At 38.4% G+C, this 24,662-nt stretch overlaps 1 protein-coding gene across 1 annotated transcript in view; it reads left to right on the forward strand.

The window, feature by feature from the left end:
* The window catches only part of LOC126272086 (hemicentin-1), a 1,030,571-nt gene that overhangs the window by 981,511 nt on the left and 24,398 nt on the right, over window positions 1-24,662 (forward strand). The window contains exon 19 of the mRNA XM_049974649.1: window positions 2,214-2,353. Within this exon, the coding sequence (XP_049830606.1) occupies window positions 2,214-2,353 (140 nt within the window). The remainder of the gene's footprint in view (window positions 1-2,213; window positions 2,354-24,662) is intronic.

Raw genomic sequence — 24,662 nt, forward strand, 5'->3', positions numbered from 1 at the left:
TTTTGATTGAGATCCATCAATCACCTCGAGTGAGAGTGCCCACATGTTCCAACACTGCAGGAATCTCAGTTATGTGCAGCCAGCTTGCACACAGGAGATCAAACAGGTTTAGGAACCTTGTTGTGATGATGACGGATGCCTCACCCAATGATTCACCATGCTTTTGTTCACTACCAGGTCTCTGTAGACTTTCTGCAGGTGTCTATGAATATCTGTGATGTTCTAGGGGAAAAAAACCTCAATGACAACTCTCTGCTTTCAATGCACCTCCATTACAGATTCCAAGCTACTTATAACACTGACATCTATCGGAACTTCATGAAACTATAGGGGCTGCAGCAGGTATATTCCATGATGTCCCACAACAAATTCTGCATTTTTTCAGTCGAAATTGGCCGAGAAAATAAATATGTTGCTTTACTTTTTGAATGCCCCTCATAACTAGGCCTCCATTTGGAACTGAATGATCAAAATCTGAAAGGGATTTGCAAACAAACAACTATTTTGAAAATTTGCAACAGTTACAGCAAAAAATTGGTGTAGCATGCAGTATTGGAAAAGAACTATTATGAGAATACTGAGTCAAATACAGGTGCACTCTTGTATTTTATCTAAATGTCCTTTGTGAAAGACTTACGTGAAATTCTATTACTGGAATATGAAGGTATAGCTATTATTTGGTATCTTGCATAACACGTAATGTGAATGCTTGGTACATAATGAGTTGTTGGCACTTGGTTTCAGTTCATTAACACCAGCTGTTTTATCCTTTCTCTTGAAAGTTCTTCAAGTCAGTCTCCAGTAATTTCACTTTCTTTACCAAATTTATTTTTTGAATTATCATAGTCAGAAATCCAATTCTCATGATAATTCTTTCATACCCCCTTACCATACAATTATACCATTGCATTTCTGTAGATTTTTTTTTCTTTTAGGCACAAATGCCTACATTTCATAGGTATTTAGCTACAGTCACTACTTAAGTTTCTTCTTATAAATTCATAGGATATGCAAGGACTGAATAATGGCAGGGAAGTTTCAAAAGAATGATCCATTCGTCAAGAACAAATTTGAAGTTCAGATAGTGCATAAATAAGTTTGATTTACAACAGTCTGCCAATTCTTCATGTTGCGTGTCTTTTTTGTAGAATGTTTTGTCATGTTAGATTAGTGACTAACCTATTTTACACACTGCCTTTTGTACTTGTCCCTTAATATAATTGCTTAGCTTTTGCATATACAGAATATCTTGGAATAAATATCTAGAAGAATGACTTGCAATTTGTTCCCTTAAGACACTACACATGGTGTGTAATTTGTGAGATTGGATCAGTTTGCCATCTGCCCCAATTTTAAAGGCATTTCCCACCAGCTGAAATGCAGTGCTGTGTCATCGTGTTCATTGTGTAGATGTTCAAATTAAGACTGATATTATCAAAGTAATTTACTCATAGATATAATTAAGCTATTAATGTTCTATGAAAATCAAGCAGTGACTAAATTTGTAATCTTCAGTAGATTATTTGAAAAAAGCGACGACATTCATCTTTTTTGTGATTAGTTATATATTTCAACTGTGTCCTATGTACTGACTTAGAAAATATATTCAAATCCAATAATTTTTGTGTGCCTCTGATTAGTGTCATTCTTCATGTACTAAGACTCCATCTGTAGGTTGTAGGAAGATAAGGTTTTCTTCCTTTTTTCTTTTTTAGTTTGTGATATTACTAGATTCTAAATTTCAGACTTAGCCATAATTTTCTTCTCTTTGTGTTAGCTACGTAAACACAAATCAGTCACTACATTCCTGAAATTCTTGTAATTTGTTTGGAGATGGACTATTCCTCCCTCATTGTGTTTATCTGTACCTGAAGAACTGTAGGGAAAATAATGGCTTCTTTCCTTTTGAGTGTCATGGTCATGATTCTCCCAACTGTCTATTTGTGCTTTCATTACCCATTAATGTTCTTGAAGCTGGTACTATTACTGTTACTTGTCCACTGCAGCAAATCTGGAGATATATTTCAACATCTTTCCCAGTCTTTAACTTTCTGGAAAGTGAAATTATCAGTCATATTCACTTATCTTTTACAAAGCATCTTTATTTCATTACAGTTGTCGATTATTCTAGACTAAAATATAACTTTCTGCTGCATATATTAAGTTATTCAGCATTGTTACGCTATATACAGATGCTTAACATATTTTTTTAGGCCCAAATCCATCAGCTACCAAAGATAAATCAAAGCCTGACTTGACCTCATCTTTAGGTGATGGCCTTCTTCAGCCAGATGGGGACAAGGCATTTTATGAAAATCTGCCATTTCATGGTATGCAGTCAGCACCAAACAAGGTAAATAAAAAAATATTTTCAATTTTGTAACATTACTCAGTAAATAAACTAAAACTTTTAATTTTTGCAACATGATTAAAATTAACTCATGTGACCACAGAATTCATCAAACATGAACTTTGTTTTTAATGCTGTGTTGCTGCTTTTTTTCTTATGTGGCTATTGGTATATCTCACTATGTATATCATAACCCGATTTACTAAAAGTAAATACTACATAAATACTGAATACTTTGGCTAGTATGCTACATCGTTATGCATGGTATTGTTCCTACTGCTATTCTTTCATGCTGGTTGAACTTTTTATTTCAGTGACTACAAAACTAGTAAATATTTATCTGTTGTGCAATTGATATTTTAAGATGCAAAACTTTTTTCATGGCAATGGGCAGCTTCATTCAAAAATTGCTGCAGGAAAGCATTTAACATTATATAAACATTTGGACCAAAAAGCTTCTCCATGCAATTAACACAGTTTGAAAATGCTTATCAAAGCCATATATTTGATGTTACTGGCGAAACACCTGCTTATAAATACTTAAGAGTCAGAAATTACAATAATGACTGCAAAACATTAGTTGTTCATTAAATTTAAGAAAAAACGGAAGTTATTAGCATCTGCCAGCTCTACCATGGCTTCCGGGGACAATTCATGCACTAGAAGTTTCAAATCTCACAAAATATTAACTGTTGAAAATGTTACAAACTGCAAATGAGAGATTTCAGTAAGTTTAATTTATATTTGTTCTGCAGAATGGACATTGTCAAAATTTTCAGGACCTGCAAATAAAAAGAAAAAAATATACATCACTGAGGTTTGGATCATCAATGTCAGCACAAGCTAACTGAGTTCTGCACAGCAACAGGGAAAACAATGAAACCACCTGCATATAAAGAATTCATTGTCAACCACATTTGTGCATCATAACTATCCTTTATGAGTAGATTATTTTGTAGGTACACATTCTGGGAATAAATTTGTGGTGTGGTTCAAAGTAGTATCACTTTTAGTATCTCCCACATTCCCATCAGGTTAGTGACTCACCATAAATTTGCAACTGGTCATTGCCTGCATGGTCTTTGCTGCTGCCAATGTCCTATGCACCCTGGTCAGAAATGTAGACTATCACTAGTGAAGAAGCTATGCAAACTGTTTAACATCTTGCCATATGTTGATAACTATTATTTATAGTAATTCCTAATTAGGACTGGGAAATATATTCTACCAAACTGTTTGGTGATTTTAGTGTCACAGTCACTGAGACACCAAACTTTTAAGGGTGGATAAGTAATTTCACTTCCATTTTGGGGGAAATGCTATTGCCCATGCTACAGCTTGGCTCCTAATGTGATAAGGCAACAATGATTTTACTTCAAGGCTGTTTTGTTACAGCTGCCCACATGATAACAAGTCAGTTTCATACTGCCTTTGCTGTTGCTGTAACATTGTTCCCACAGAATTTTCAGGTCAACAGAAAGAGTTGAAGCTATTTTGTCAGTAACACTTTGCACCGCTACACCTTTTAAATAATGGGAAGTCAGTGAGGTAGGTCAGGGTTGCACTACATAGAGAACACAGCTACTTGGGAATAGCAGGGTACATATGGAGTGCATATAAGGTTTTTTTAGGCTAAGCTGTTTTTCGACGTTCTGTGATGAACATTCATCAGTCAATACACAGAGAGTGAAATCTGATCATATACAGGGTGGATATTTTAAATGTTAAGATTTTAACAGTAAATTGCCAAAGCATTTGAGACAAAGTCACTGAATTTATTGCTGTCCTATAAAGCTGCCCAGCTCGAATTATACTTATAACTGGCAGTTAGATAAAACCTGAAGTAGAAATCTTCAAAATATTTAAGGAGACATGAAACATTTATTGACAAGAGAAGTAAGACATCAGGGGGGGGGGGGGGGGAGTGTTCATTGCAGTCTATAAACATATTGCATCAAATAAAGTTGAAATTGAGTTTGGTTGCAGGGCATGAAAAACTACTTTAAGTAAATTCAAATTAATCAATGTATATTTCTACTATCCACCCAATTCCACTGTAATTGTTGGAGAATTGTCCAGAGAAAGCCTTTGTTCAGTAGTGTGGATGTACACTGATCATGAGGCATTAGCTACTAAGTATAGACTGGAAAGTCTGTGTACCTGTTGGAGGTGGTACAGGTCATCCAAAGATGTCCTGCACATTCTCTCTGAAAACCGTCTTGACCATCTAGTGCAACAACTCACATGTAATGGAAATATTTTAGGCCTTGTAGCTATAAATATGCCAACTTGATTGACACTGTCAGCAATAAGACAGGACCAGCGGTCACAATGTCACCATAGCCATCATAGTTACTTAAGTTAATAAATCCAACTAGAAGGCTAAAGAGAGTTTTATGCTGGAAAGAGCAGATAAGTAAATGTGAGCCTCCTTCTTGGACAATGAATGGATTTCATTTAGTTCCAGTATGATGGACATAGGGGAATTATGGGCAAAGTATAAACTGATTATAAATCATGTTCTGGTGGTATGTGCCAAGTAAGTGGTTTAAGGATGGAAAACAGCTACCACAGTTTGATAACAAACTTCAGGAAATGTTGGAAAAACAGAGATTGTTGCACTCTCAATTTTAAAAAAATGCTGAAATGGCAACTGGAAAAATTCAGTAGAAATTAATGTGCCCATAAAAAGATCAGTGCATGAAGCATTCAACAACTACTATAGTCTTATGCTAACAAAAGATCATGATGAGAATCCTAGAAAATTCTGGTCCTATGGAAACTCACTGATCAGGTAAAAGGCTTCGATTCAGCCACTTGTAGACCAGTGTGGTGTGCCAACAGAAAACAGCAAAAGTAAATCTGAAGTGTTAAATCTCATGTATAAAAAATGATTCACCCTGGAGGACCATAAAGACATACCATCATTTGACAACTGCACAAACTCCCGTATGCAAGATATATGAATAGGCATCCCTGATGTTGAAAAACAAATGAAGCAAATAAGTTGCCAGGTCCAGATGGAGTCTCAATTCAAGATTACAGAGAGTACTTCTTGGCATTGGTGTCATAACCATGGATGAAGGGTAACAGATAGGTGTCATATTCTAGATTTGTGGAAAGTGTTTTGCCACAGTACCATATTGCAGACTATTAACAAAGGTCTGAACAAATGAGGTAGATGCCCAAATGTGTGAGTGGATTGATGACATTTTAAGTACTGCATTGTCTTGGATGGTGAGTGTTCATTGGAGACATAAGTATCATCAGGAGAGCCCCATTTAAGTGTAATAGGACCACTCTTTTTCTTTTGAGCAGCAATCTGTGATAGTTTACTGATGATGTTGAAGCATATGTGAAAGTGTTGTCTTTGAGTGATTGTAAAAGTATGCACAATGACTTGGATAGAATTTCTATTTGGTGTGATGAGTGGAAACTTACTCTAAATATGGAAAAATGATAGTTAATGGTGAAGAGTAGGTAAAACAATCCCGTTGTGTTCAAATATATTGGTATGCTGCTTCGAAATAGAATGAGCAGATTGGTTGTAGGGAAGGGGAGTGCTCAACTTTGGTTTATTGGCAGAAATATGGCAAGTATAGTTCGTATGTAAGGGAGGTTGCATACAGAACACTTCTGCAACCCATTCTTGAGTACTGCTTGAGTGTTTTGGATCCTTACCAGGTCGAGTTAAAGGAAGACATCAAATCAGTTCAGAGACATACTGCTAGTGTTACCAGTCAGTGCAGTCTCCACACAAGTATTATGGAAAGGCCCCATGAACTCAAACAGGAATCCCTGGAGGAAAGAAGACTTTTTTTTCATGAAACATTATTGAGAAAGTCCAGAGAACCAGCATTTGTAACATATTGCAGAACGGTGCTACTGCCACCAATATGCAATTCACATAAGGATTGTGATGACGAGGTTAGAGAAATTGAGGCGCATACAGAAGCATATGGACGATTGTTTTTCACTTCCTAATTTGGTCAGGAAAGGGAATGACTGACAGTGGTACAGAGAATCCTTCACCATACATTGCATGATGCCTTGTGAACTATGTATTTCATCCATGGCACCCTTGCCCTATCGAATTCCATCCCTGTACATGGCAGAGAAAATGTAGTTTTTGTACAGTTTGTGTTTCACCCATTATGCAAACTTAATATAACGATCTGGATCATCCCTGGTGATATGCTGTAACATTTGTATTTTCTAAGTCTGCCATTTATGTGTGGTCAAAATTTTCATTATTTGTGTTCTGCTGGCTCCCATTTACTGCAAGATACAGCAAGTACTGCAGTCTGCTTTACTGCACAATGCCAGAACAGCAGTTGTTGCTTCATCTGTAGCCATTTTCGACCATCCAGCATTTGGTGTATCTGCAGCAGATCCAGTTTCACAGAAATTCACGAGATGTTTCAGCACTGCATTTTGGATAACAAGTGATACTTCTGGAACATACTGGTTGGAACCTCTGCAGTAATATGGCTGCTCCTGTCTTCTAATGTCAGGATAATCTCAGTGCATTTTGTCACTGTTAACCTCTATCAGGGAATGAATAAAGCTGGGCTCAAGTGAAAGACCCTATTCTTTTTCTTGTGTAATGCTCTATCTGTTTAATATGTTACATGACCTCTATTCCATATGAAAATTATGAGTTGCTTTCAAATGGCTTTCTAAATGGCAGCTGTGTTGGTAACATAGCCCCGCATGTCTTACTCCACTCCCATCTCATACGACTTGACTTCGAATTTCTATTTATCCGCTTGTTTTTGTTTTAGGAGAGTGATTCCACATGTGTGGACAACCCTGTGTATGTTATGTTGGCAGAGTTGGGAAACTGCAAAATCTGGTCCCAGCTGATAGCATCTTCCTGTTGAAAAGCTTTTTAGAACCTGCAGAGCTTAACACACCCACATTAAAGATGAATCACTATGTTCTGTAGTTTCTTTCCATATTTCATATTGAAGAGTCATAGAAGTTAACAATGCACACCAGCACACAGTGTGGTGAACAGAAAATGTGTGCCACCTTTCCTCTCCTTGCTGGCTAAATTATCATGAAGATAGTTGGGATTTGACATATGCACCACAGGGTGCATTAGTGAGTTTGTTCACAGAAGTAGGCACGTTGTCTAATGTGATCTTAGATTGCATCAGAGAACAACTGAAAACTGTTATGAAGTATCATGGTTAACTCAGACACTGTTAACAGTGGATGTTAAACACAAGCCTCATGGTACTACTGGTGAAAACACAACAGCAACGTCCTCACACTTGGAGATATTAAGTTTTCTAGTACAAACTGTGTTATACCACATCTGTAAATCTACATTCTCTTTTAATCTGACTTTGGTTGATTTAAATAATCATTTGAGATATACTTGTCTTTTCAGTAACCACCTCACAATAAGCAACTCTTGATATATTATTATAGTTTTTTTTGCATTTCTTGAATGAGCAGTGAAAGGAAATGTTTCACAAAACAGTGTGAAAATATTTTAGTAGACAATTGAGATTGAAATATTGCAGAGACAGGGCAATAAAATGTGCAACAGAAGATGCAAGATTAGAAACTGAGAGTTTGTGAGATAATTATGAATTAAAAAGTGGTTTAACGTGTGTGTACATAAAAGAATGAATTAGTTAACAGTTGTCATTGGACCTAATGGAAATGTCAAATTAGATCTATTCTAAATTTTACTGTTATTATATAAGTTTCATAGGATAAAACCATTTTATTTTTCTATGTTTCTAAGATAGTTAAGAAACATTGAGAAAATATATCCATTTTTTTACAAGTTCAGCATGTCTAATTCACTATTCTTTGTCACACAGTAATTGAAACTGCTGGATGGAACATGAGTAATGGAATGAGGAAAAGACAACCACTCACCATTCAGAGGAGGTAGTGCACAAAAGATAGGCACATAAAATTGAACAAAAGTATGCACAGAGAGAAAATAGAGAAATATATTTTCTCAAGACTGCAGCCATGTGCTATGTCAGTCTGCAGCACCAGGAGAATGTTACCATCTGTTTGGGTGTACACATGCACTCACATGTATGTGTACGCACATGCTCTAAGCAAGACAAAAGCTTGAAAGCTGAGCTATATTTTTTAGCTTCTTGTTTATGGAGTTCTCTACTGTTCAGTGCCTCTACTTTGTAGTGAGTGGTTCCTTTACTCATTATATCATCGCTATTACATTTGTATACATAATTACAACCCACAGTTCATTGGAAAGTGGGGTTATCTTATAATTCTTCATATCATTACCATGCACATTACTGATATTAATTAAATTAGAGGGTAATATTTATTTAAAGCTTTCCCTCTTTTAGGATGGTTGTTACACATCTCTACTTGTTTCTGAGACAGCTGTTTAAGTGAATCCATTTTTTATCTGTAAATGCAGTAAGTTAATCATTACTGATATAGTTTTCATTGACCAGCATGTGTAGAATGTAAAATCTTTAAAAAGCATGAAACTTCATGAGGAGATTGTATAAATGTGTCTCTCATGATTGTGTTTGCGTGGACAATTCATACCACTCATACTTTGAATCAGTGTTCCTTTGCTGTGGTCTTGCCAGTTTTGGGTTTGAAAACTAGCAGTTACAGAAAACCTTCAGTTGATGACAGTTAAATGCAATTCCATCTCTTCCACCATTTAAGAATTTATCAATAGGTATTAACCTTTCAAGTCAATAGTTTCTTTCTCATGCTTAGCATTGTGGTGGTAGCTTACATTGCCAAGTGGTCCAGGAATGCAGCGTTTTATTAAGACTGCTCTAGCTTAGGAATTTTTTGTTGAAAATAAGCATAATTTTCAGGAACTGTTAATAATAGACTTACATTTAAAACATACATCATTACTTAAAATTAACATTCAGGTAGTATACTTTGAAGCTATCTTCGAAATAAACTAATACATGACAACCTCTTCCTGTGAGTTTCCAGCATTTTTGTTGTGAGACACCACCTGAAATTTATACATGCATCTTCCTTGGTCTTTGCAGTGGATTTCAACTGTTGAATACGTTGTCAGGATACCACCAGTGCAAACTGATATGGCACATGAATAGGTACTGATGTTCCTGGAGGTCTATTTATGGTATTATTTTCAGAGCTCATGTCATAGTTTCAGAAAGTATAGGCCATATTTTGTTCTTTACAGCCATAGGCAGATAAAATTTTTATTACCATTGTTTTCATTCTCATTTACTTGAGTGTTTCACAATGTCCATATGCCTCACAGGGACTCATTTCAGGGAATACATGACTTACTTGCAGTATATTACTGCAGTGTTCTCAGTGTTTGTCACTCAGTGGTACACAAGTTTTGCAGTTAATATCTGTTAAGAGAAGAATGCACTTGAGAAAACAGTAAAATTGCAAGGAGACAGTATGACCATCTAGAGATTACCTTCAGGAGACATAATTCCTGTACTGTCAGTAGACATAAGCTATGTTATCCTTTTACAAGTGGCATCATTTGGATGCCCCAGCCATTGTTAGTGACTATACCTTGGAGCAGTGAGTTCTCATTCGAGTAAATCCTCATGAGACTGAGTGCATCCTTTCCCAGGACTCTTGCCTAGAAAATTCTTACCTGTACTGGGAATCAGACACATTGATTGCTCAGCTACAGAGGCAGGCATACATACATATGAAAGTAGAAAAAATGTATTCCTTGTCTTTGGAAATTGCAAGTTCCTTCCTCCAAGAGGAAAGAGGCATACATTTGGGAAGGAGTGGCAGGTCACTCTGATCCCAGGTTGACAGGGACCCAACAATTGCAGGGACCATGGGAAATCAAGATGAAAAAAGGCCAGTTAAAGTGTAGGAGGTCAAATATAGTACCTTGGTAAGTTCAATGCCAATGTCAGTCCAAAGATGATACAAGCACGGACTAGGAAATAAAGATGGAGTGAGAGAAAGAGAAATGAGAAAATATTGAGTAGTGCAATTCAGATCTAAGAAGAAAGCAGAAAAAGGACTGGGAAAAAACCAAAAAGAGTGAAATACAAGGAATAAGATGGAAATAAAAAGTTTAAGAAAAGAACCAAAAGAATGAAAAGAGAAAAAAGAAAAAGGAGAAAGCAGGAAAGAATAAGGAAGACAGTAAGAAGTTGAATAAATAAGGGAATAATATCAAATAAAAAGTGTATTGGTGAATGAAAATATGTTATTGGATCAGAATGGGAGGAGGGGTTGTGTGTCAACTGAGCTTAAACTCATGAGGCTGGTGGAGTACAAGTTTATGTTAGAATTTAAGTTCAAATCTCTGGAGTTAAGGAAAAATAGTGCTGGGTGGTATGATCCAAGTTCCCCATGTGCATAACAGACCTTCATGTCCCTTTAGTCATGTTCAGCATTTGGGTACTGAATTCCTAAGGTGGACTGTTGTTCTTCTTTCATTCATGTACTCAACAATGGAAATTCCCAGAAGGAACAATACAGAAAATAAGGGGAAAGCAACTGTTTGCTTATAGCAGATGATGCATGGAGCACAGTAACACATAACAGAAAACAGCATTCCCACTGGCTTCTGAGTACTAGCTCTTTTTCCAGCTGTAGTACACACGTTCATAGCCATGGCAAGATAAATTATTGATACTATATTACTGAAAGCAGTTACCTGAACTGACGGAGGTGAAGAGAAGCTAGGAATGGACACAAGGAGTTGGTAGTGGGAAAGAGGCAGGTGTTTGGACAGATGACTTCACAGTCCCACAACCAGGTGAAAAAAGTACAGGGGGAACAAAAAGAGGTGAGGAAGAAGGAAAAGGGGGCAAACTGAGGGAGAGGGGAAAAGGACAGGAAGGTGAAGATATAGAGGCAGCAAGAAGGGAGAGGGGTTGTAAATGGGGAAGAGACAGGGATAGATAGATTGCCCCCAGAAGAAGGGGGAGGAGGAGAGTGATAGGAGAAGGCCGTGCATCATCTGGTTCGAGAAGGAGTGATAGAGAGAAGGGAAAAGGCAAGGTGAGGTAGTGGGGAGAGGATAGTGGAGGTTTAGGCCAGGGGGATTGCAAACACACAGGATTTGTTGCAGAGGCAATTCTTGTGTGTGTAGTTCAGAGAATCTTATGCAGAAAGGGAGACTCCAAATGGCCCTCAGGGTGAAACATCAGTTGAAGTCACTTGTGTTGTGGTGTGCCTCACATTTGGTGACTAGATGGTCAAGTTGTCAGTTTGCCACAGTTTGTTGGTGGCAATTCATGGTAGTGAACAGTTGATTACTTGTCATGCCCACATAAAATGCTGTGCAGTAAATGCAGTGTAGCTGATATATAACATGGCTAGTTTCACATGTGACCCTTCTTCCTCTTATTAGGTAGGAAATACCTGTAACTGGACTGTGGTAGGAAATGGTGGGTAGGTGTATGCAAAGACCTTGCATCTGGGCCACAAGAGGGAACAATCCATTGGGTGCAAGATACTGACTAGGATTGGACTAGAATGGACAAGGTTTTGTGGGTAAGAGAACACCACTTAGGGGGATGTTGGTAGGAGTTTGGATAGGCTAACCCTCATCTCTAGGTACAATGTGAGGTAGTCGAAGTCCTGGTGGTGGATGTAGTTGAGCTTTTCAAGGCCAGGGTGCTACTGGCTGATCAGAGGAGTGCTTATCAGTGGCTGGTTAACAGGTTTACTGAGATGGCATGGGAGACTTGTTTATGGATGAGCTAAATAGGATATTGTCTGTCAGTAAAAGCTCTGGTAAGGTTATCAGTATATTTCGACAACTCCTGCTTTCCACTACAGATGCAGCAGCCACAGAGAGTGAAGTTGTAAGGAAGAGACTTTTTGACCTGGAATTGGTGAGAGTGGTCAAAGTAGAGACACTGTTGATGATAAGTGCACTTGATGTGGACAGATGTATTTATGGAGACATGTGAGAGGTGGAAATCAACTTCTAGAATGGTGGCTTGATTATTTGAGAAGGATCAGGTGAAGTGGATTTGGGAATAGGTGATGTGGTTCTAGAGGAAAAATCAAAGATTGTGCTTGCCATGATTTGAGATCATGAAAATTTCATCAGTGAATCTGAATGAGGTAAGAGATTTTAGTTGTTGGCTGAATTGTAAGAATTCCTCCAAGGCCCATAAATAAGTTGGCATGGGATGGTGCAGCATGAGTACCCATGGCAGTGCTGCAGATTTGTTTGTAGATTTGGCCTTTGAAAGTGAAGTAATTATCGGCCAGGATGTGGTTGACCAGGAGGGTTAGGAAAGAGGAGATGGGTTTGGTATCATAATGACACTGGGAAAACTAATGTCCCATTGCTGCAACGCCCTAGGCATGGAGAATGTTATTGTATAAGGACATCACATCCAATGTGACCAGCTAGGAGTATGGTGGTAATGGGACAGGAATTGTGGGGAGGCAGTGAAGGAAGTGAGCAGTGTCTTGAATGTAGGATGTGAGGCTACAGACATTAGTTTGCAGGTTTTAGGCAACCATTAGGGAGACCTGTGGGGCTGAGTTTGTGGAGTAGGTAAAAGGTAGAAGTAAGTGGGGTTGCTGCTATGTGGAGGGAGATGGATTCTGGTGTAAGGTTTTGGAATGGACATAAGGCCGTGAGAAGTTGCTTGAGGCCATGCTGGACTTCTGGTATGGACTCATGGTTATAAGGTTTGTATGCTGCATCTGCTGTAGAAAGCAGGAGTTGTCAAAATATGCCATTAAACTTACCAGAACCTTTACTAACAGACAGTATCCTATCCAGCTCATCCATAAACAAGACTCCCATGCCATCGGCTCCCCGAAAACAGTAAATGTGTTAACCAGACACCAACCAGGAATCCTCTGATCACCCAGTATCACACTGAAAAACTCAATTATACCCCCAACAAGGCTTCAGTTACCCAAAGTCATGCCCACTATCAATCACCCTGGACTAAACGTCCACTAACCTGTTCCCAGTGCCTCGCCTCACCATTACCTTTCTCTCTCTGTCCATACCACTCCTTCTCTGTGCACATCATGCACTGCCTTCTCTCACCACTCTTCTCACCCCCCCCCCCCCCCTCTTATGCAGGCATTCTCCCTCTCCCCCTCCACCCCTCTCTCCCTCTTCCTATCTCCCTCTCCATCTGCCTGGTAGCTGTAGTTCTGAGAGGATGAAGAGACTGTGCAGGAGATTTGTTTGAGGACAAGTTGTGTGGAGTAGTTGCTGGAGAGGGAAGCCTGGTAGAGGTCATTGGTATATTGTTGAGGAAATGAGTGTTGGAAAAGATCCATTAGTCATGGATGCCTAGGCTACAGTGGGGGGATATAGTGTGTGGAAGAGATGGCAGATGTCAAAATTGAGGTATTGTTACTTACTGGTTGGTATTATATGGGCAGAGGTTCGAATGTAAGCTTATTGGGGTACTTCTGAGTTTGTTAGAAATTATAGCTGTAGTTATGAGAGGATTAGATGAAGAGACTGTGGAGGAGATTTGATTGTAGACAAAATGTGTGGAGTAGTTGCTGGAGAGGAAAGTATGGTAGAGGTCGTTGGTATAGTTATTGAGGAACTAAGTGTTGGAGCAGATCCATTTGCCATGGATGCCTAGGCTACAGTGAAGGAAACATTTGATGTGTGGAAGATGTGGCAGCTGTCAAAATTGAGGTACTTTTACTTACTGGTTGGTTTTATATGGGCAGAGGTTCAAATGTGAGCTTCAGTGTGAGATGGAGGTCAGTGTGAATGTAGCTTAGATTTGGAAAAGGATCAGACGAATTTGAGTTGGGTTAAGGAGGTATGCTGTTACAGGAACTATAATTCTTTTTTCATTCCCATGATTACAATCTATAAAAATTATTGATAAATCCCAGATAAGATTTGGAGGGAGAGTGAGGGAGCTGCTTCTGGATGTTGTCAAATGACTCCCTCTTCCATTTAGCCCATGAAAATGTTGGCGTAAGACAGAGCCATTCCATCTTGACCCCAAAAGCAACATCACTACATTCCTGGACTTAACTTCCAATAAAAGGAGGCTCACCCCTCCTGCGCCCTATTTCTATTACTCTATACATTACATTTCCAATTTCTGTACCTTTTAATCCATCTTTACTTCTCTGTATGCTCCTATTATTATCATCTATGTACTTTAAGTGACACAGGACTCACCACTGCACTGTCTTTGATCTTGTGCTCTCTGGTTTCTCCCGGTTCCTCTTTGTCACTCAATTAATAGTGTCCGGAGGTATTTGGCTATTCTAATGGAGAGAAAATTTTTTGCCATAGTTGAACACATTACCCACTAGTATAGCTCATACATTATATCACAGCAGTTGGACATGAACATAAACAAATGAGGACTATGGTCGGTAGAGGGGAAAAGACAGTGAGAGGGCAAGTCCTGCCTCTCTCCTTCACAGGGCAGCCAGCCAGCCTACACTGGTGTTTTGCACTTTGGTAAAAACAGATCTAAAGCATGGTGATACAGAACACTGAAACCTGTTGTACAATGGAAGATTGATCTGTCATATTAATTGACACATTCAGTGAAGATATCTATTGCTTCAGAGTGAATACCAGTTATCAGGAATGATATGAAACTATAGGTAAACTGAATGTTTTGTAGAAGAGCAATGTAATTAAATACATATAATATTTAAAACATGCTGATATGACATGAAAAAGTTCGTGATTTGTATGAAAGTCTGATTCATGAACAGTGGCAGTCCATGCAGGTCGAGGCACATATAGGGGTTGCAGTATTGCTGGTTCCAAATGATAGTTTCAGGATGCATATAGTGGGGCTCTGCATTTGAAGAAAGCGTGTATCCTGTAATTTATGTCTCTCATAATTATTATTATGTAGAATTTATTGCTTACCACCATTACCAATCACAACAACTTGCAACAATAAACATTCACTAAATAAATTGCTAATGCTTGCAATGACTACAGCATTCATAACAGAGTGCTTAGAACACTACTGAACACTTAGTGGCTGTTGGAGAATGTGTGACATCAGGTGTGTGAAATGATTCTAAACTCAACTGCTGTTGTCCATGACTCCAATTGTAGTCATTTTCATGGTCACTCTGGCTGTATTGTTATGTGAAGATTTATTTTCTGTTGTGTCCATGTGAGTGAACTCTAAAGTTGTGCTTTCTATGATATCAGTCATCACTAGAGCCACTAGTACATATTATCATGTGGTCAGTTGCACTTTCCATGACACCATCCCATCTGCTGTAATCAAGCTCCACCTCTTGAATTTTTCTGCTACACATTTCCCAAACATTTGGAGTAATAGAATTAAAGGCATCTTTGTGAGTTTCTTGAGATTTGCATCAGAAGTGTCACCAGATATGATGTGTTCATTTATGTAAAGTTTAATTTTTGTCCATGCAAGTTCAGTTGCGTTCAGGTTACAGTATTATGGTGGCAGGCAAACCACAGTGTGGCCTACTCTTGTTGCTACTCAACTGACTATGTAAGACCTTCTTTAAAGTCAACACTGCCATTAGACAGGGGTTTTTTTTTTGTTTTTTTTTTGTCAGTACTGACTTTAAAGAAATATATTATGACTGTGGCCCCACATTATGAAAAAAATATTAAATTCAAGTATTTGTTGTTGTTGTGGTCTTCAGTCCAGAGACTAATTGGATGCAGCTCTCCATGCTACCCTATCCCGTGCAAGCTTCTTCATCTCTGAATAACTGCTGAAACCTACATCAATCAGAATCAGCTTAGTGTATTCATCTCTTGTTCTCTCTCTATGATTTTTACCCTCCACACTTCCCTCCAGTTCTAAATTGGTGATCCCTTGATGCCTCAGAATGTGTCCTATTGATTGATCCCTTCTTCTAGTCAAGGTGCACCACAGATTCCTCTTCTCCTCAATTCTATTCAGTACCTCTTCATTAGTCATGTGATCCACCCTCCTGATCTTCAGCATTCTTCTGTAGCACCACATTTTGCAAGCTTCTATTCTCTTCTTGTCTAACCTATTTATCATCATCCATGTTTCATGTCCTTACATGGCTACTCTCCATACAGATATTTTCAGAAAAGATTTCTTAACATTTAAATTTATACTCAATGTTAACAAATTTCTCTTCTTCAGAAACACTTTCCTTGCCATTTCCAGTATACATTTTATATCCTCTCTACTTTGACCATCATCAGTTATTTTGCTCCCCAAATAGCAAAACTCATCCACTACTTTAAGTGTTTCATTTCCTAATGTAATACCCTCAGCATCACTTGATTTAATCCGACTACATTCCATTATCCTTGTTTTACTCTTGTTGATGTTTATCTTACATCCTCCTTTCAAGACACTGTCCATTCCGTTCAATTGCTCTTCCAAGTCCTTTGCTGTCTGACAGAATTACAATGTCATCAGCAAACCTCAAAGTTTTTATTTCTTCTCCATCAATTTTAATTCCTACTACAAATTTTTCTTTTGTTTCCTTTACTGCTTGCTCAATATACAAATTGAATAATATTGGGGATAGGCTATAATCCTGTCTCACTCCCTTCTCAGCCACTGCTTCCCTTTCATGCCCCTGGACTCTTATAACTGCCATCTGTTTTTTTTTACAAATTGTAAACAGCCTTTCGCTCCCTGTATTTTACCCCTGCTACTTTCAGAAATTGAAAGAGAGTATTCCAGTCAACATTGTCAAAAGCTTTCTCTGAGTCTACAAATGCTAGAAACGTAGGTTTGCCTTTCCCTAATCTATCTTTAGATAAGTCATAGGTCAGTATTGCCTCATGTATTCAAACAGTTCCAACAGAATCCAAACTGATCAGAATTATTGAAGTCTGAGGGTGTTTCACCTGTCTCATACATTCTGCTCACCAAATGGTAAAGTTTTGTCATGGCTGGCTCTCCCGAGGCTATCAGTAGTTCTAGTGGAATGTTGCCTACTCCTGGGGCCTTGTTTCGACTTAGGTCTTTCAGTGCTCTGTCAAATTCTTCATGCTGCCCCATATCTCCCATTTCATCTTCATCTACATCCTCTTCAATTTCCATAATATTGCCCTCAAGTGCTCACCCTTATTTAGACCCTCTTTACATTAGGTTTATTTGCTCATACTAGAGCATCAGCTCAGCCTTTGTCATACTGTCATTGCATTCTACCCTCCTTTTTCACAGGCAGTGTATTATCTGAAATGTTGGGTAATATGATGTCACATTGTTCATGACTATGACAAAATTGAGGGGAAGATTTGAGAGCACCATCTTCAAAAACTACTTCTCGAAATTCTCAGAGTTTATTTGCCCATTTAATCTCCTTGCATCAGTTTTCTCTAGAGCTTTAGCTCTGCTTGTCTGACAAATCTGTTTTCTGAGCTCACACTTACTACTATCATTCTTCTGCAAGCACTTCCCCACACCCATGGTTTCTGCCAACATTTGCCATGTGCTACAATGCTGTCAATGCACAACTCATTGAAATAAAAAATGTTTTGTTGAGCTTCCCTAACTTTCTTAATGTGCACAGGAAATGTGGCTCCCGAAGAAGAACCTCACCACATTCTAACAAAATACTTCTTTTGTTAACAAATCCTGCTGTCTATAGAAGACTTTTTAAACAGGTTCTGCCCCGCCTCCAGTTTATCTTCTCAAGCTACACTAAGTACTTTTGTCACAGAAGGAACTTTTTCTTTTCTTGTATATAACGTCTTGATGGTATTCTTTATTACTAATTTACTGAAGTCGTTGACTTCTTCTTCAGTATTCTTTTCCTAAGAGAAAAGAAAATATAAATAAGGCTTTCAGACAAAATCCCTCTTCCAAAATAGAAAACACACACTCTGTCACAAAAGCACAACTCTCACAAACACGACCAGTGTCTCCATGCATTAGGGCCTGTCTCCAACCCCCAGTGGCCAGAGACAGAAGACGTGTGTGTATGTGTGTGTGTGTGTGTGTGTGTGTGTGTGTGTGTGTGTGTGTGTGTGTGTTTTGTACTTGTGTGAATAGGTGTGTGTTTTTTATCTTGGAAGAAGGACTTGTACAATAGAAATTATGACTAAAATTAACATTTTCTTCACCGGAGTCCCAGGTTATTCACCTGGATGAGATCTGGCAAACTTTTTAATCCTGTCTAGGGTTTGTACACTGTGCCTGTGAGAGAGCAAAACAAAGCAGAGAAGAAGATACACGAGGTATTTGGTAATGATTGGCAGTGCTGTAAAAACAGTGGGACAGGCCTGACCTCTATCAGGAACTTTAATGACTGTAGATCAAAATATGTTCTCACCCTCACATTAAGCTGTCATGATATAGTGTGTGATCTGTGGCAAATAGATTACTAGCCTTCTGTAGTAAATATGCAAACTATAATTTTAAATGTGTAATTCAAGGGTGATCAAATTATGCATACATAATCTTGAAATTGACAAATGAGATGCATAATGTTGAAGGAAAGTGAAGTTTGTAGGGCTATTCTACTGGATGATACTACGAATTGCATCCATTGCTGAGATTGTTTCCTGTTCATATGATATTGTACACTCTTATAGGTACTGTATTTTAATAATTCACACTGCTGTTCTCCTCCCTTATTTGCAACCAAATATAACTAATATGATTGTAAATTCTTCACATTTTTTTTATAAAAGTACGTGTGGAGTCTTCTGACATCTGTAAAAGATTGTAATAGGTAGTGGTAGTTTACATGAAAACTAATTGAAGAAAATTAATATCATTGTAAAATAATATTGTTATGAGAAGGAAAACGCTTCCCAACTCAAAGAGTCAACAAGGCAGGTGCTATTAGGAGATGAGGAGGAGACTATGTAATAGTAAAACAACAGTAAAGGCTTTACCACATTCTAAAGGATCTTCAGGATCGAGAGGTGATTCAGAATGAATATTGATAAATTAGTCAGAAGTGTGATGATGTCTTACTGACCATTTTGGGATGGAGAATATAGGCTACATGATGTTTCATGATAACATTGCGTAGATTCCATTATTCAAAGACTTATTGCCTAAGTATTCTGTTGTAAAAGAAAGAGCATTATTGTGGTGATCCCTAGGTATTAAGGTGAAATGAGTGTCTTCCTCCTCCAAGCACTTCTTTGAACAAAGTTCATACCTAATCTTCAGCAATACATTTCATTGGGATAGGGGATAATCTTACTCAATAGAGTTGGATGAGGAGTTCTCAAAGATATTTAAATGAAACATGCGGAATAACTTCTGACAAATTATGAGGTATATAGCATATGAAATAGCTCACTTATGTTTCCTAGCTCTCTCAAGAACTGTTAATGTTATAGTAATGGAACCTGTAGGATAAGAACAACCAATAACTGAGAACAGATAGCCACTCACCTTACGTGTAGCTCATATAATGCTAGATATAGAAAGCTGTTTGAAACCTGAAATTAATAGCAGTGAGATTTTGAGGGGAAATTTGAGAGTATATCAAAAGGATACAGACGTCTCAAAAATGAGATCGACAGGAAGTGCAAAATGGCTAAGCAGGGATGGCTAGAGGACAAATGTAAGGATGTAGAGGCTTATCTCACTAGGGGTAAGGTAGATACTGCCTACAGGAAAATTAAAGAGACCTTTGGAGATAAGAGAACAACTTGTATGAACATCAAGGGCTCAGATGGAAACCCAGTTCTAAGCAAAGAAGGGAAAGCAGAAAGGTGGAAGGAGTATATAGAGGGTCTATACAAGGGCGATGTACTTGAGGACAATATTATGGAAATGGAAGAGGATGTAGATGAAGATGAAATGGGAAATACGATACTGCGTGAAGAGTTTGACACAGCACTGAAAGACCTGAGTCGAAAATAGGCCCCCAGAGTAGGCAACGACTGAAAGCAAGGGGAAACTACGGCCATAATTCTTCCCGAGGGCATGCAGCTTTACTGTATGATTAAATGATGATGGTGTCCTCTTGGGTAAAATATTCCGGAGGTATAATAGTCCCCCATTCGGATCTCCGGGCGGGGACTACTCAAGAGGATGTCATTATCAGGAGAAAGAAAACTGGCGTTCTACGGATCGGAGCATGGAATGTCAGATACCTTAATCGGACAGGTAGGTTAGAAAATTTAAAAAGAGAAATGGATAGGTTAAAGTTAGATATAGTGGGAATTAGTGAAGTTCGGTGGCAGGAGGAACAAGACTTCTGGTCAGGTGACTACAGGTTTATAAACATAAAATCAAATAGGGGTAATGCAGGAGTAGGTTTAATAATGAATAGGAAAATAGGAATGTGGGTAAGCTACTACAAACAGCATAGTGAATGCATTATTGTGGCCAAGATGGGTAGTAGGAAAAGGGAGTGAAGGAAACATAGTAGGTGAATATGGACTGGGGCAAAGAAATGAAAGAGGAAGAATTTTGCACAGAGCACAACTTAATCATAGGTAACACCTGGTTCAAGAATCGTAAAAGAAGGCTGTATACATGGAAGAAGCCTGGAGATACCAAAAGGTATCAGATAGATTATATAATGGTAAGACAGAGATTTAGGAACCAGGTTTTAAATTGTAAGACATTTCCAGGGGCAGATGTGGACTCTGACCACAATCTATTGATTATGACCTGTAGATTAAAACTGAAGAAACTGAAAAAAGGTGGGATTTAAGGAGATGGAACGTGGATAAACTAAAAGAACCAGAGGTTGTACAGAGTTTCAGGGAGAGCATAAGGGAGCAATTGACAGGAATGGGGGAAAGGAATACAGTAGAAGAAGAATGGGTAGCTTTGAGGGATGAAGTAGTGAAGGCAGCAGAGGATCAAGTGGGTAAAAACATGAGGACTAGTAGAAATCCTTGCATGACAGAAGAAATATTGAATTTAATTGATGAAAGGAGAAAATATAAAAATGCAGTAAATGAAGCAGGCAAAAAGGAATACAGACATATAGATACTGCCTACAGGAAAATTAAAGAGTCCTTTGGAGATAAGAGAACCACTTGTATGAACATCAAGAGCTCAGATGGAAACCCAGTTCTAAGCAAAGAAGGGAAAGCAGAAAGGTGGAAGGAGTATATAGAGGGTCTATACGAGGGCGATGTACTTGAGGACAGTATTATGGAAATGGAAGAGGATGTAGATGAAGATGAAATGGGAGATACAATACCGTGTGAAGAGTTTGACAGAGCACTTAAAGACGTGAGTTGAAACAAGGCCCCCGGAGTAGACAACATTCCATTGGAACTACTGACGGCCTTGGGAGAGCCAGTCCTGACAAAACTCTACCATCTGGTGAGCAAGATGTATGAGACAGGCGAAATACCCTCAGACTTCAAGAAGAATATAATAATTCCAATCCCAAAGAAAGCAGGTGTTGACAGATGTGCAAAATTACCAAACTATCAGTTTAATAAATCACAGCTGCAAAATACTAACGCGAATTCTTTACAGACGAATGGAAAAACTAGTAGAAGCCAACGTCGGGGAAGATCAGTTTGGATTTCGTAGAAATGTTGGAACACGTGAGGCATTACTGTCCGTACGACTTATCTTAGAAGCTAGATTAAGGAAGGGCAAACCTACGTTTCTGGCATTTGTAGACTTAGAGAAAGCTTTTGACTATGTTGGTTAGAATACTCTCTTTCAAATTCTGAAGGTGGCAGGGGTAAAATACAGGGAGCGAAAGGCTATTTACAATTTGTACAGAAACCACATGGCAGTTATAAGAGTCAAGGGACATGAAAGGGAAGCAGTGATTGGGAAGGGAGTGAGACAGGGTTGTAGTCTCTCCCCGGTGTTATTCAATCTGTATATTGAGCAAGCAGTGAAGGAAACAAAAGAAAAATTCGGAGTAGGTATTAAAATCCATGGAGAAGAAATCAAAATGTTGAGGTTCGCCGATGACATCATAATTCTGTCAGAGACAGCAAAGGACTTGGAAGAGCAGTTGAACGGAATGGATAGTGTCTTGAAAGGAGGTTATAAGATGAACATCAACAAAAGCAAAATGAGGATAATGGAATGCAGTCGAATTAAGTTGGGTGATGCTGAGGGAATTAGATTAGGAAATGAGACACTTAAAGTAGTAAAAGAGTTTTGCTATTTGGGGAGCAAAATAACTGATGATGGTCGAAGTAGAGAGGATATAAAATGTAGACTGGCAATGGCAAGGAAAGCGTTTCTGAAGAAGAGAAATGTGTTAACATCAAGTATAGATGTAAGTGTCAGGAAGTCGTTTCTGAAAGTATTTGTATGGAGTGTAGCCATGTATGGAAGTGAAACATGGACAATAAATAGTTTGGACAAGAAGAGAATAGAAGCTTTCGAAATGAGGTGCTACAGAAGAATGCTGAAGATTAAATGGGTAGATCACATAACTAATGAGGAAATATTGAACAGGATTGGGGAGAAGAGAAGTTTGTGGCACAACTTGACCAGAAGAAGGGATCGGTTGGAAGGACATGTTCTGAGGCATCAAGGGATCACCAATTTAGTATTGGAGGGCAGCACGGAGGGTAAAAATCGTAGAGGGAGACCAAGAGATGACTACACTAAGCAGATTCAGAAGGATGTAGGTTGCAGTAGATACTGGGAGATGAAGAAGCTTGCACAAGATAGAGTAGCATGGAGAGCTGCATCAAACCAGTTCAGGACTGAAGACCACAACAACAACAACATCAAAAGGATAGTCTAATGGGAAATCGAGGTGGTGTAATTGTCTCAGTAGACGAGAAACTCAAATCCCCCAAGATAGAAACTGAAACTGCATGTGAGATTGCTTGGACAACAACACTCAGTATCATGGGTGAGCATAAAATGATAATTGGGTCCTTCTTTCACCTACCAGACTCATCTCCTGATGAAACTGAAAACTTTAGAGAAAACCTCAGTTCACTTGTATGCAAGTTCCCACTCATGTTGTAATCATTGGTGGAGACGTTAATCATCCAAAAATTTATTTGGAAAATTCAATTTTGTTAGTGATGGGCATGATAAGACATCCTGTGAGATATTACTAAATGCCTTTTCTGAAAACTACCTAGAACAGATATTTAGAAACCCCACCCATGATGAAATTATTTTGGATCTAATGACAACAAATAGACCAGACCTCTTTGAGGATATCCACATCAAAAAGTACAAACAACTAAAACAAGCAGAAAGATGTACATGTTTAGTAAGCTAGATAAAAAAATCAGTAATGTCATACCTCAATGAGGAACTTGAAACTTTAAGCACAGGGCAGGAGCATGTAGAGGAACTGTGGATTAGGTTTAAAAGAATCATTAGGCGTGCACTGGATAGTTATGTACTCATTAGAACAGTTCATAATGGGAGGCACACTTCGGGGTAAACAGTCACTGTAAAAAGACTTCTACAGAAACAAAGACTACTGGATGATATATGTAAAACAACGTGTTGGGCTACAGATAGAGAGCTTCTGAATGAAACATGTTTGAATCTCAAGAGAGCAATGTGTGATGCCTTCAATGATGGTTACTGTACTAGAATATTGTCAAAAGATATTTCTCAAAGTCCAAAGAAATTCCGGTCATATTTAAAGGCTGTTAGTTGCACCAAAGTTAGTGTCCAGTCTATAGCAAATGAGAAAGGAAATGAAAGTGAGAGTAGCAAAGCAAAAGCTGAAATGCTTAACTCTATTTTCAAATGTATTATTGTCAGTGGTGTTGAGAAACAGCTGAAATTGTTCAAATTGAACAAAGTTCTAGGGCCTGATGGAATGCCTATCAGATTCTTCACTGCATTTACAGCTGAATTATCTCCTGTTCTTACGGTTCTGTATCGTCCATCTACCACTGTGCTGTAAGGACACTGCAGATGACAACCAAAGGGATCCTACTATGAAATGAAATGGCACCCCAGGCTATCACTCCTATGCACAAAAAACTGTGCCTATTTCTTAGGGAAAAGCACACCATCTATAAGAAGGTAGTAGAAATTATCCACAATGCTTTTGTTGAATATCCCTGACATTGATTTGCTGTAGAATCTTAGAACATGTTCTGAGCGTGAACATAATGAGCTATCTTGAACATAATGACCTCCTCAATGCCAACCAGCATGGATTTTGAAAATATCAATCATGTGAAACCCAAGTCGCACTTTCCCCACGCAACATACTGAAAGCTGTGGATCAAGGCAGTCAGGTAAACTCAGTATTTATTGATTTCTGAAAAGCATTTGACTCAGTACCACACCTTCCCTTGTTGAAAGTACAGTCATATGGATATCAAGTGAAATTTGTGACTGGACTGAGGACTTTTTGGAAGGGAGGACACAGCATGTTATCTTGGGTGGAGAGTCATCAACAGAAGTAGAAATAGCTTTTGGTGTGCCCCAGAAAGGTGTGGTGGGACTCTTGCTGTTCATGTTGTATA

This window comes from Schistocerca gregaria, chromosome 5 (assembly GCF_023897955.1).
Source record: "Schistocerca gregaria isolate iqSchGreg1 chromosome 5, iqSchGreg1.2, whole genome shotgun sequence".
In the NCBI taxonomy this organism is placed as follows: Eukaryota; Metazoa; Arthropoda; class Insecta; order Orthoptera; family Acrididae; genus Schistocerca; species Schistocerca gregaria.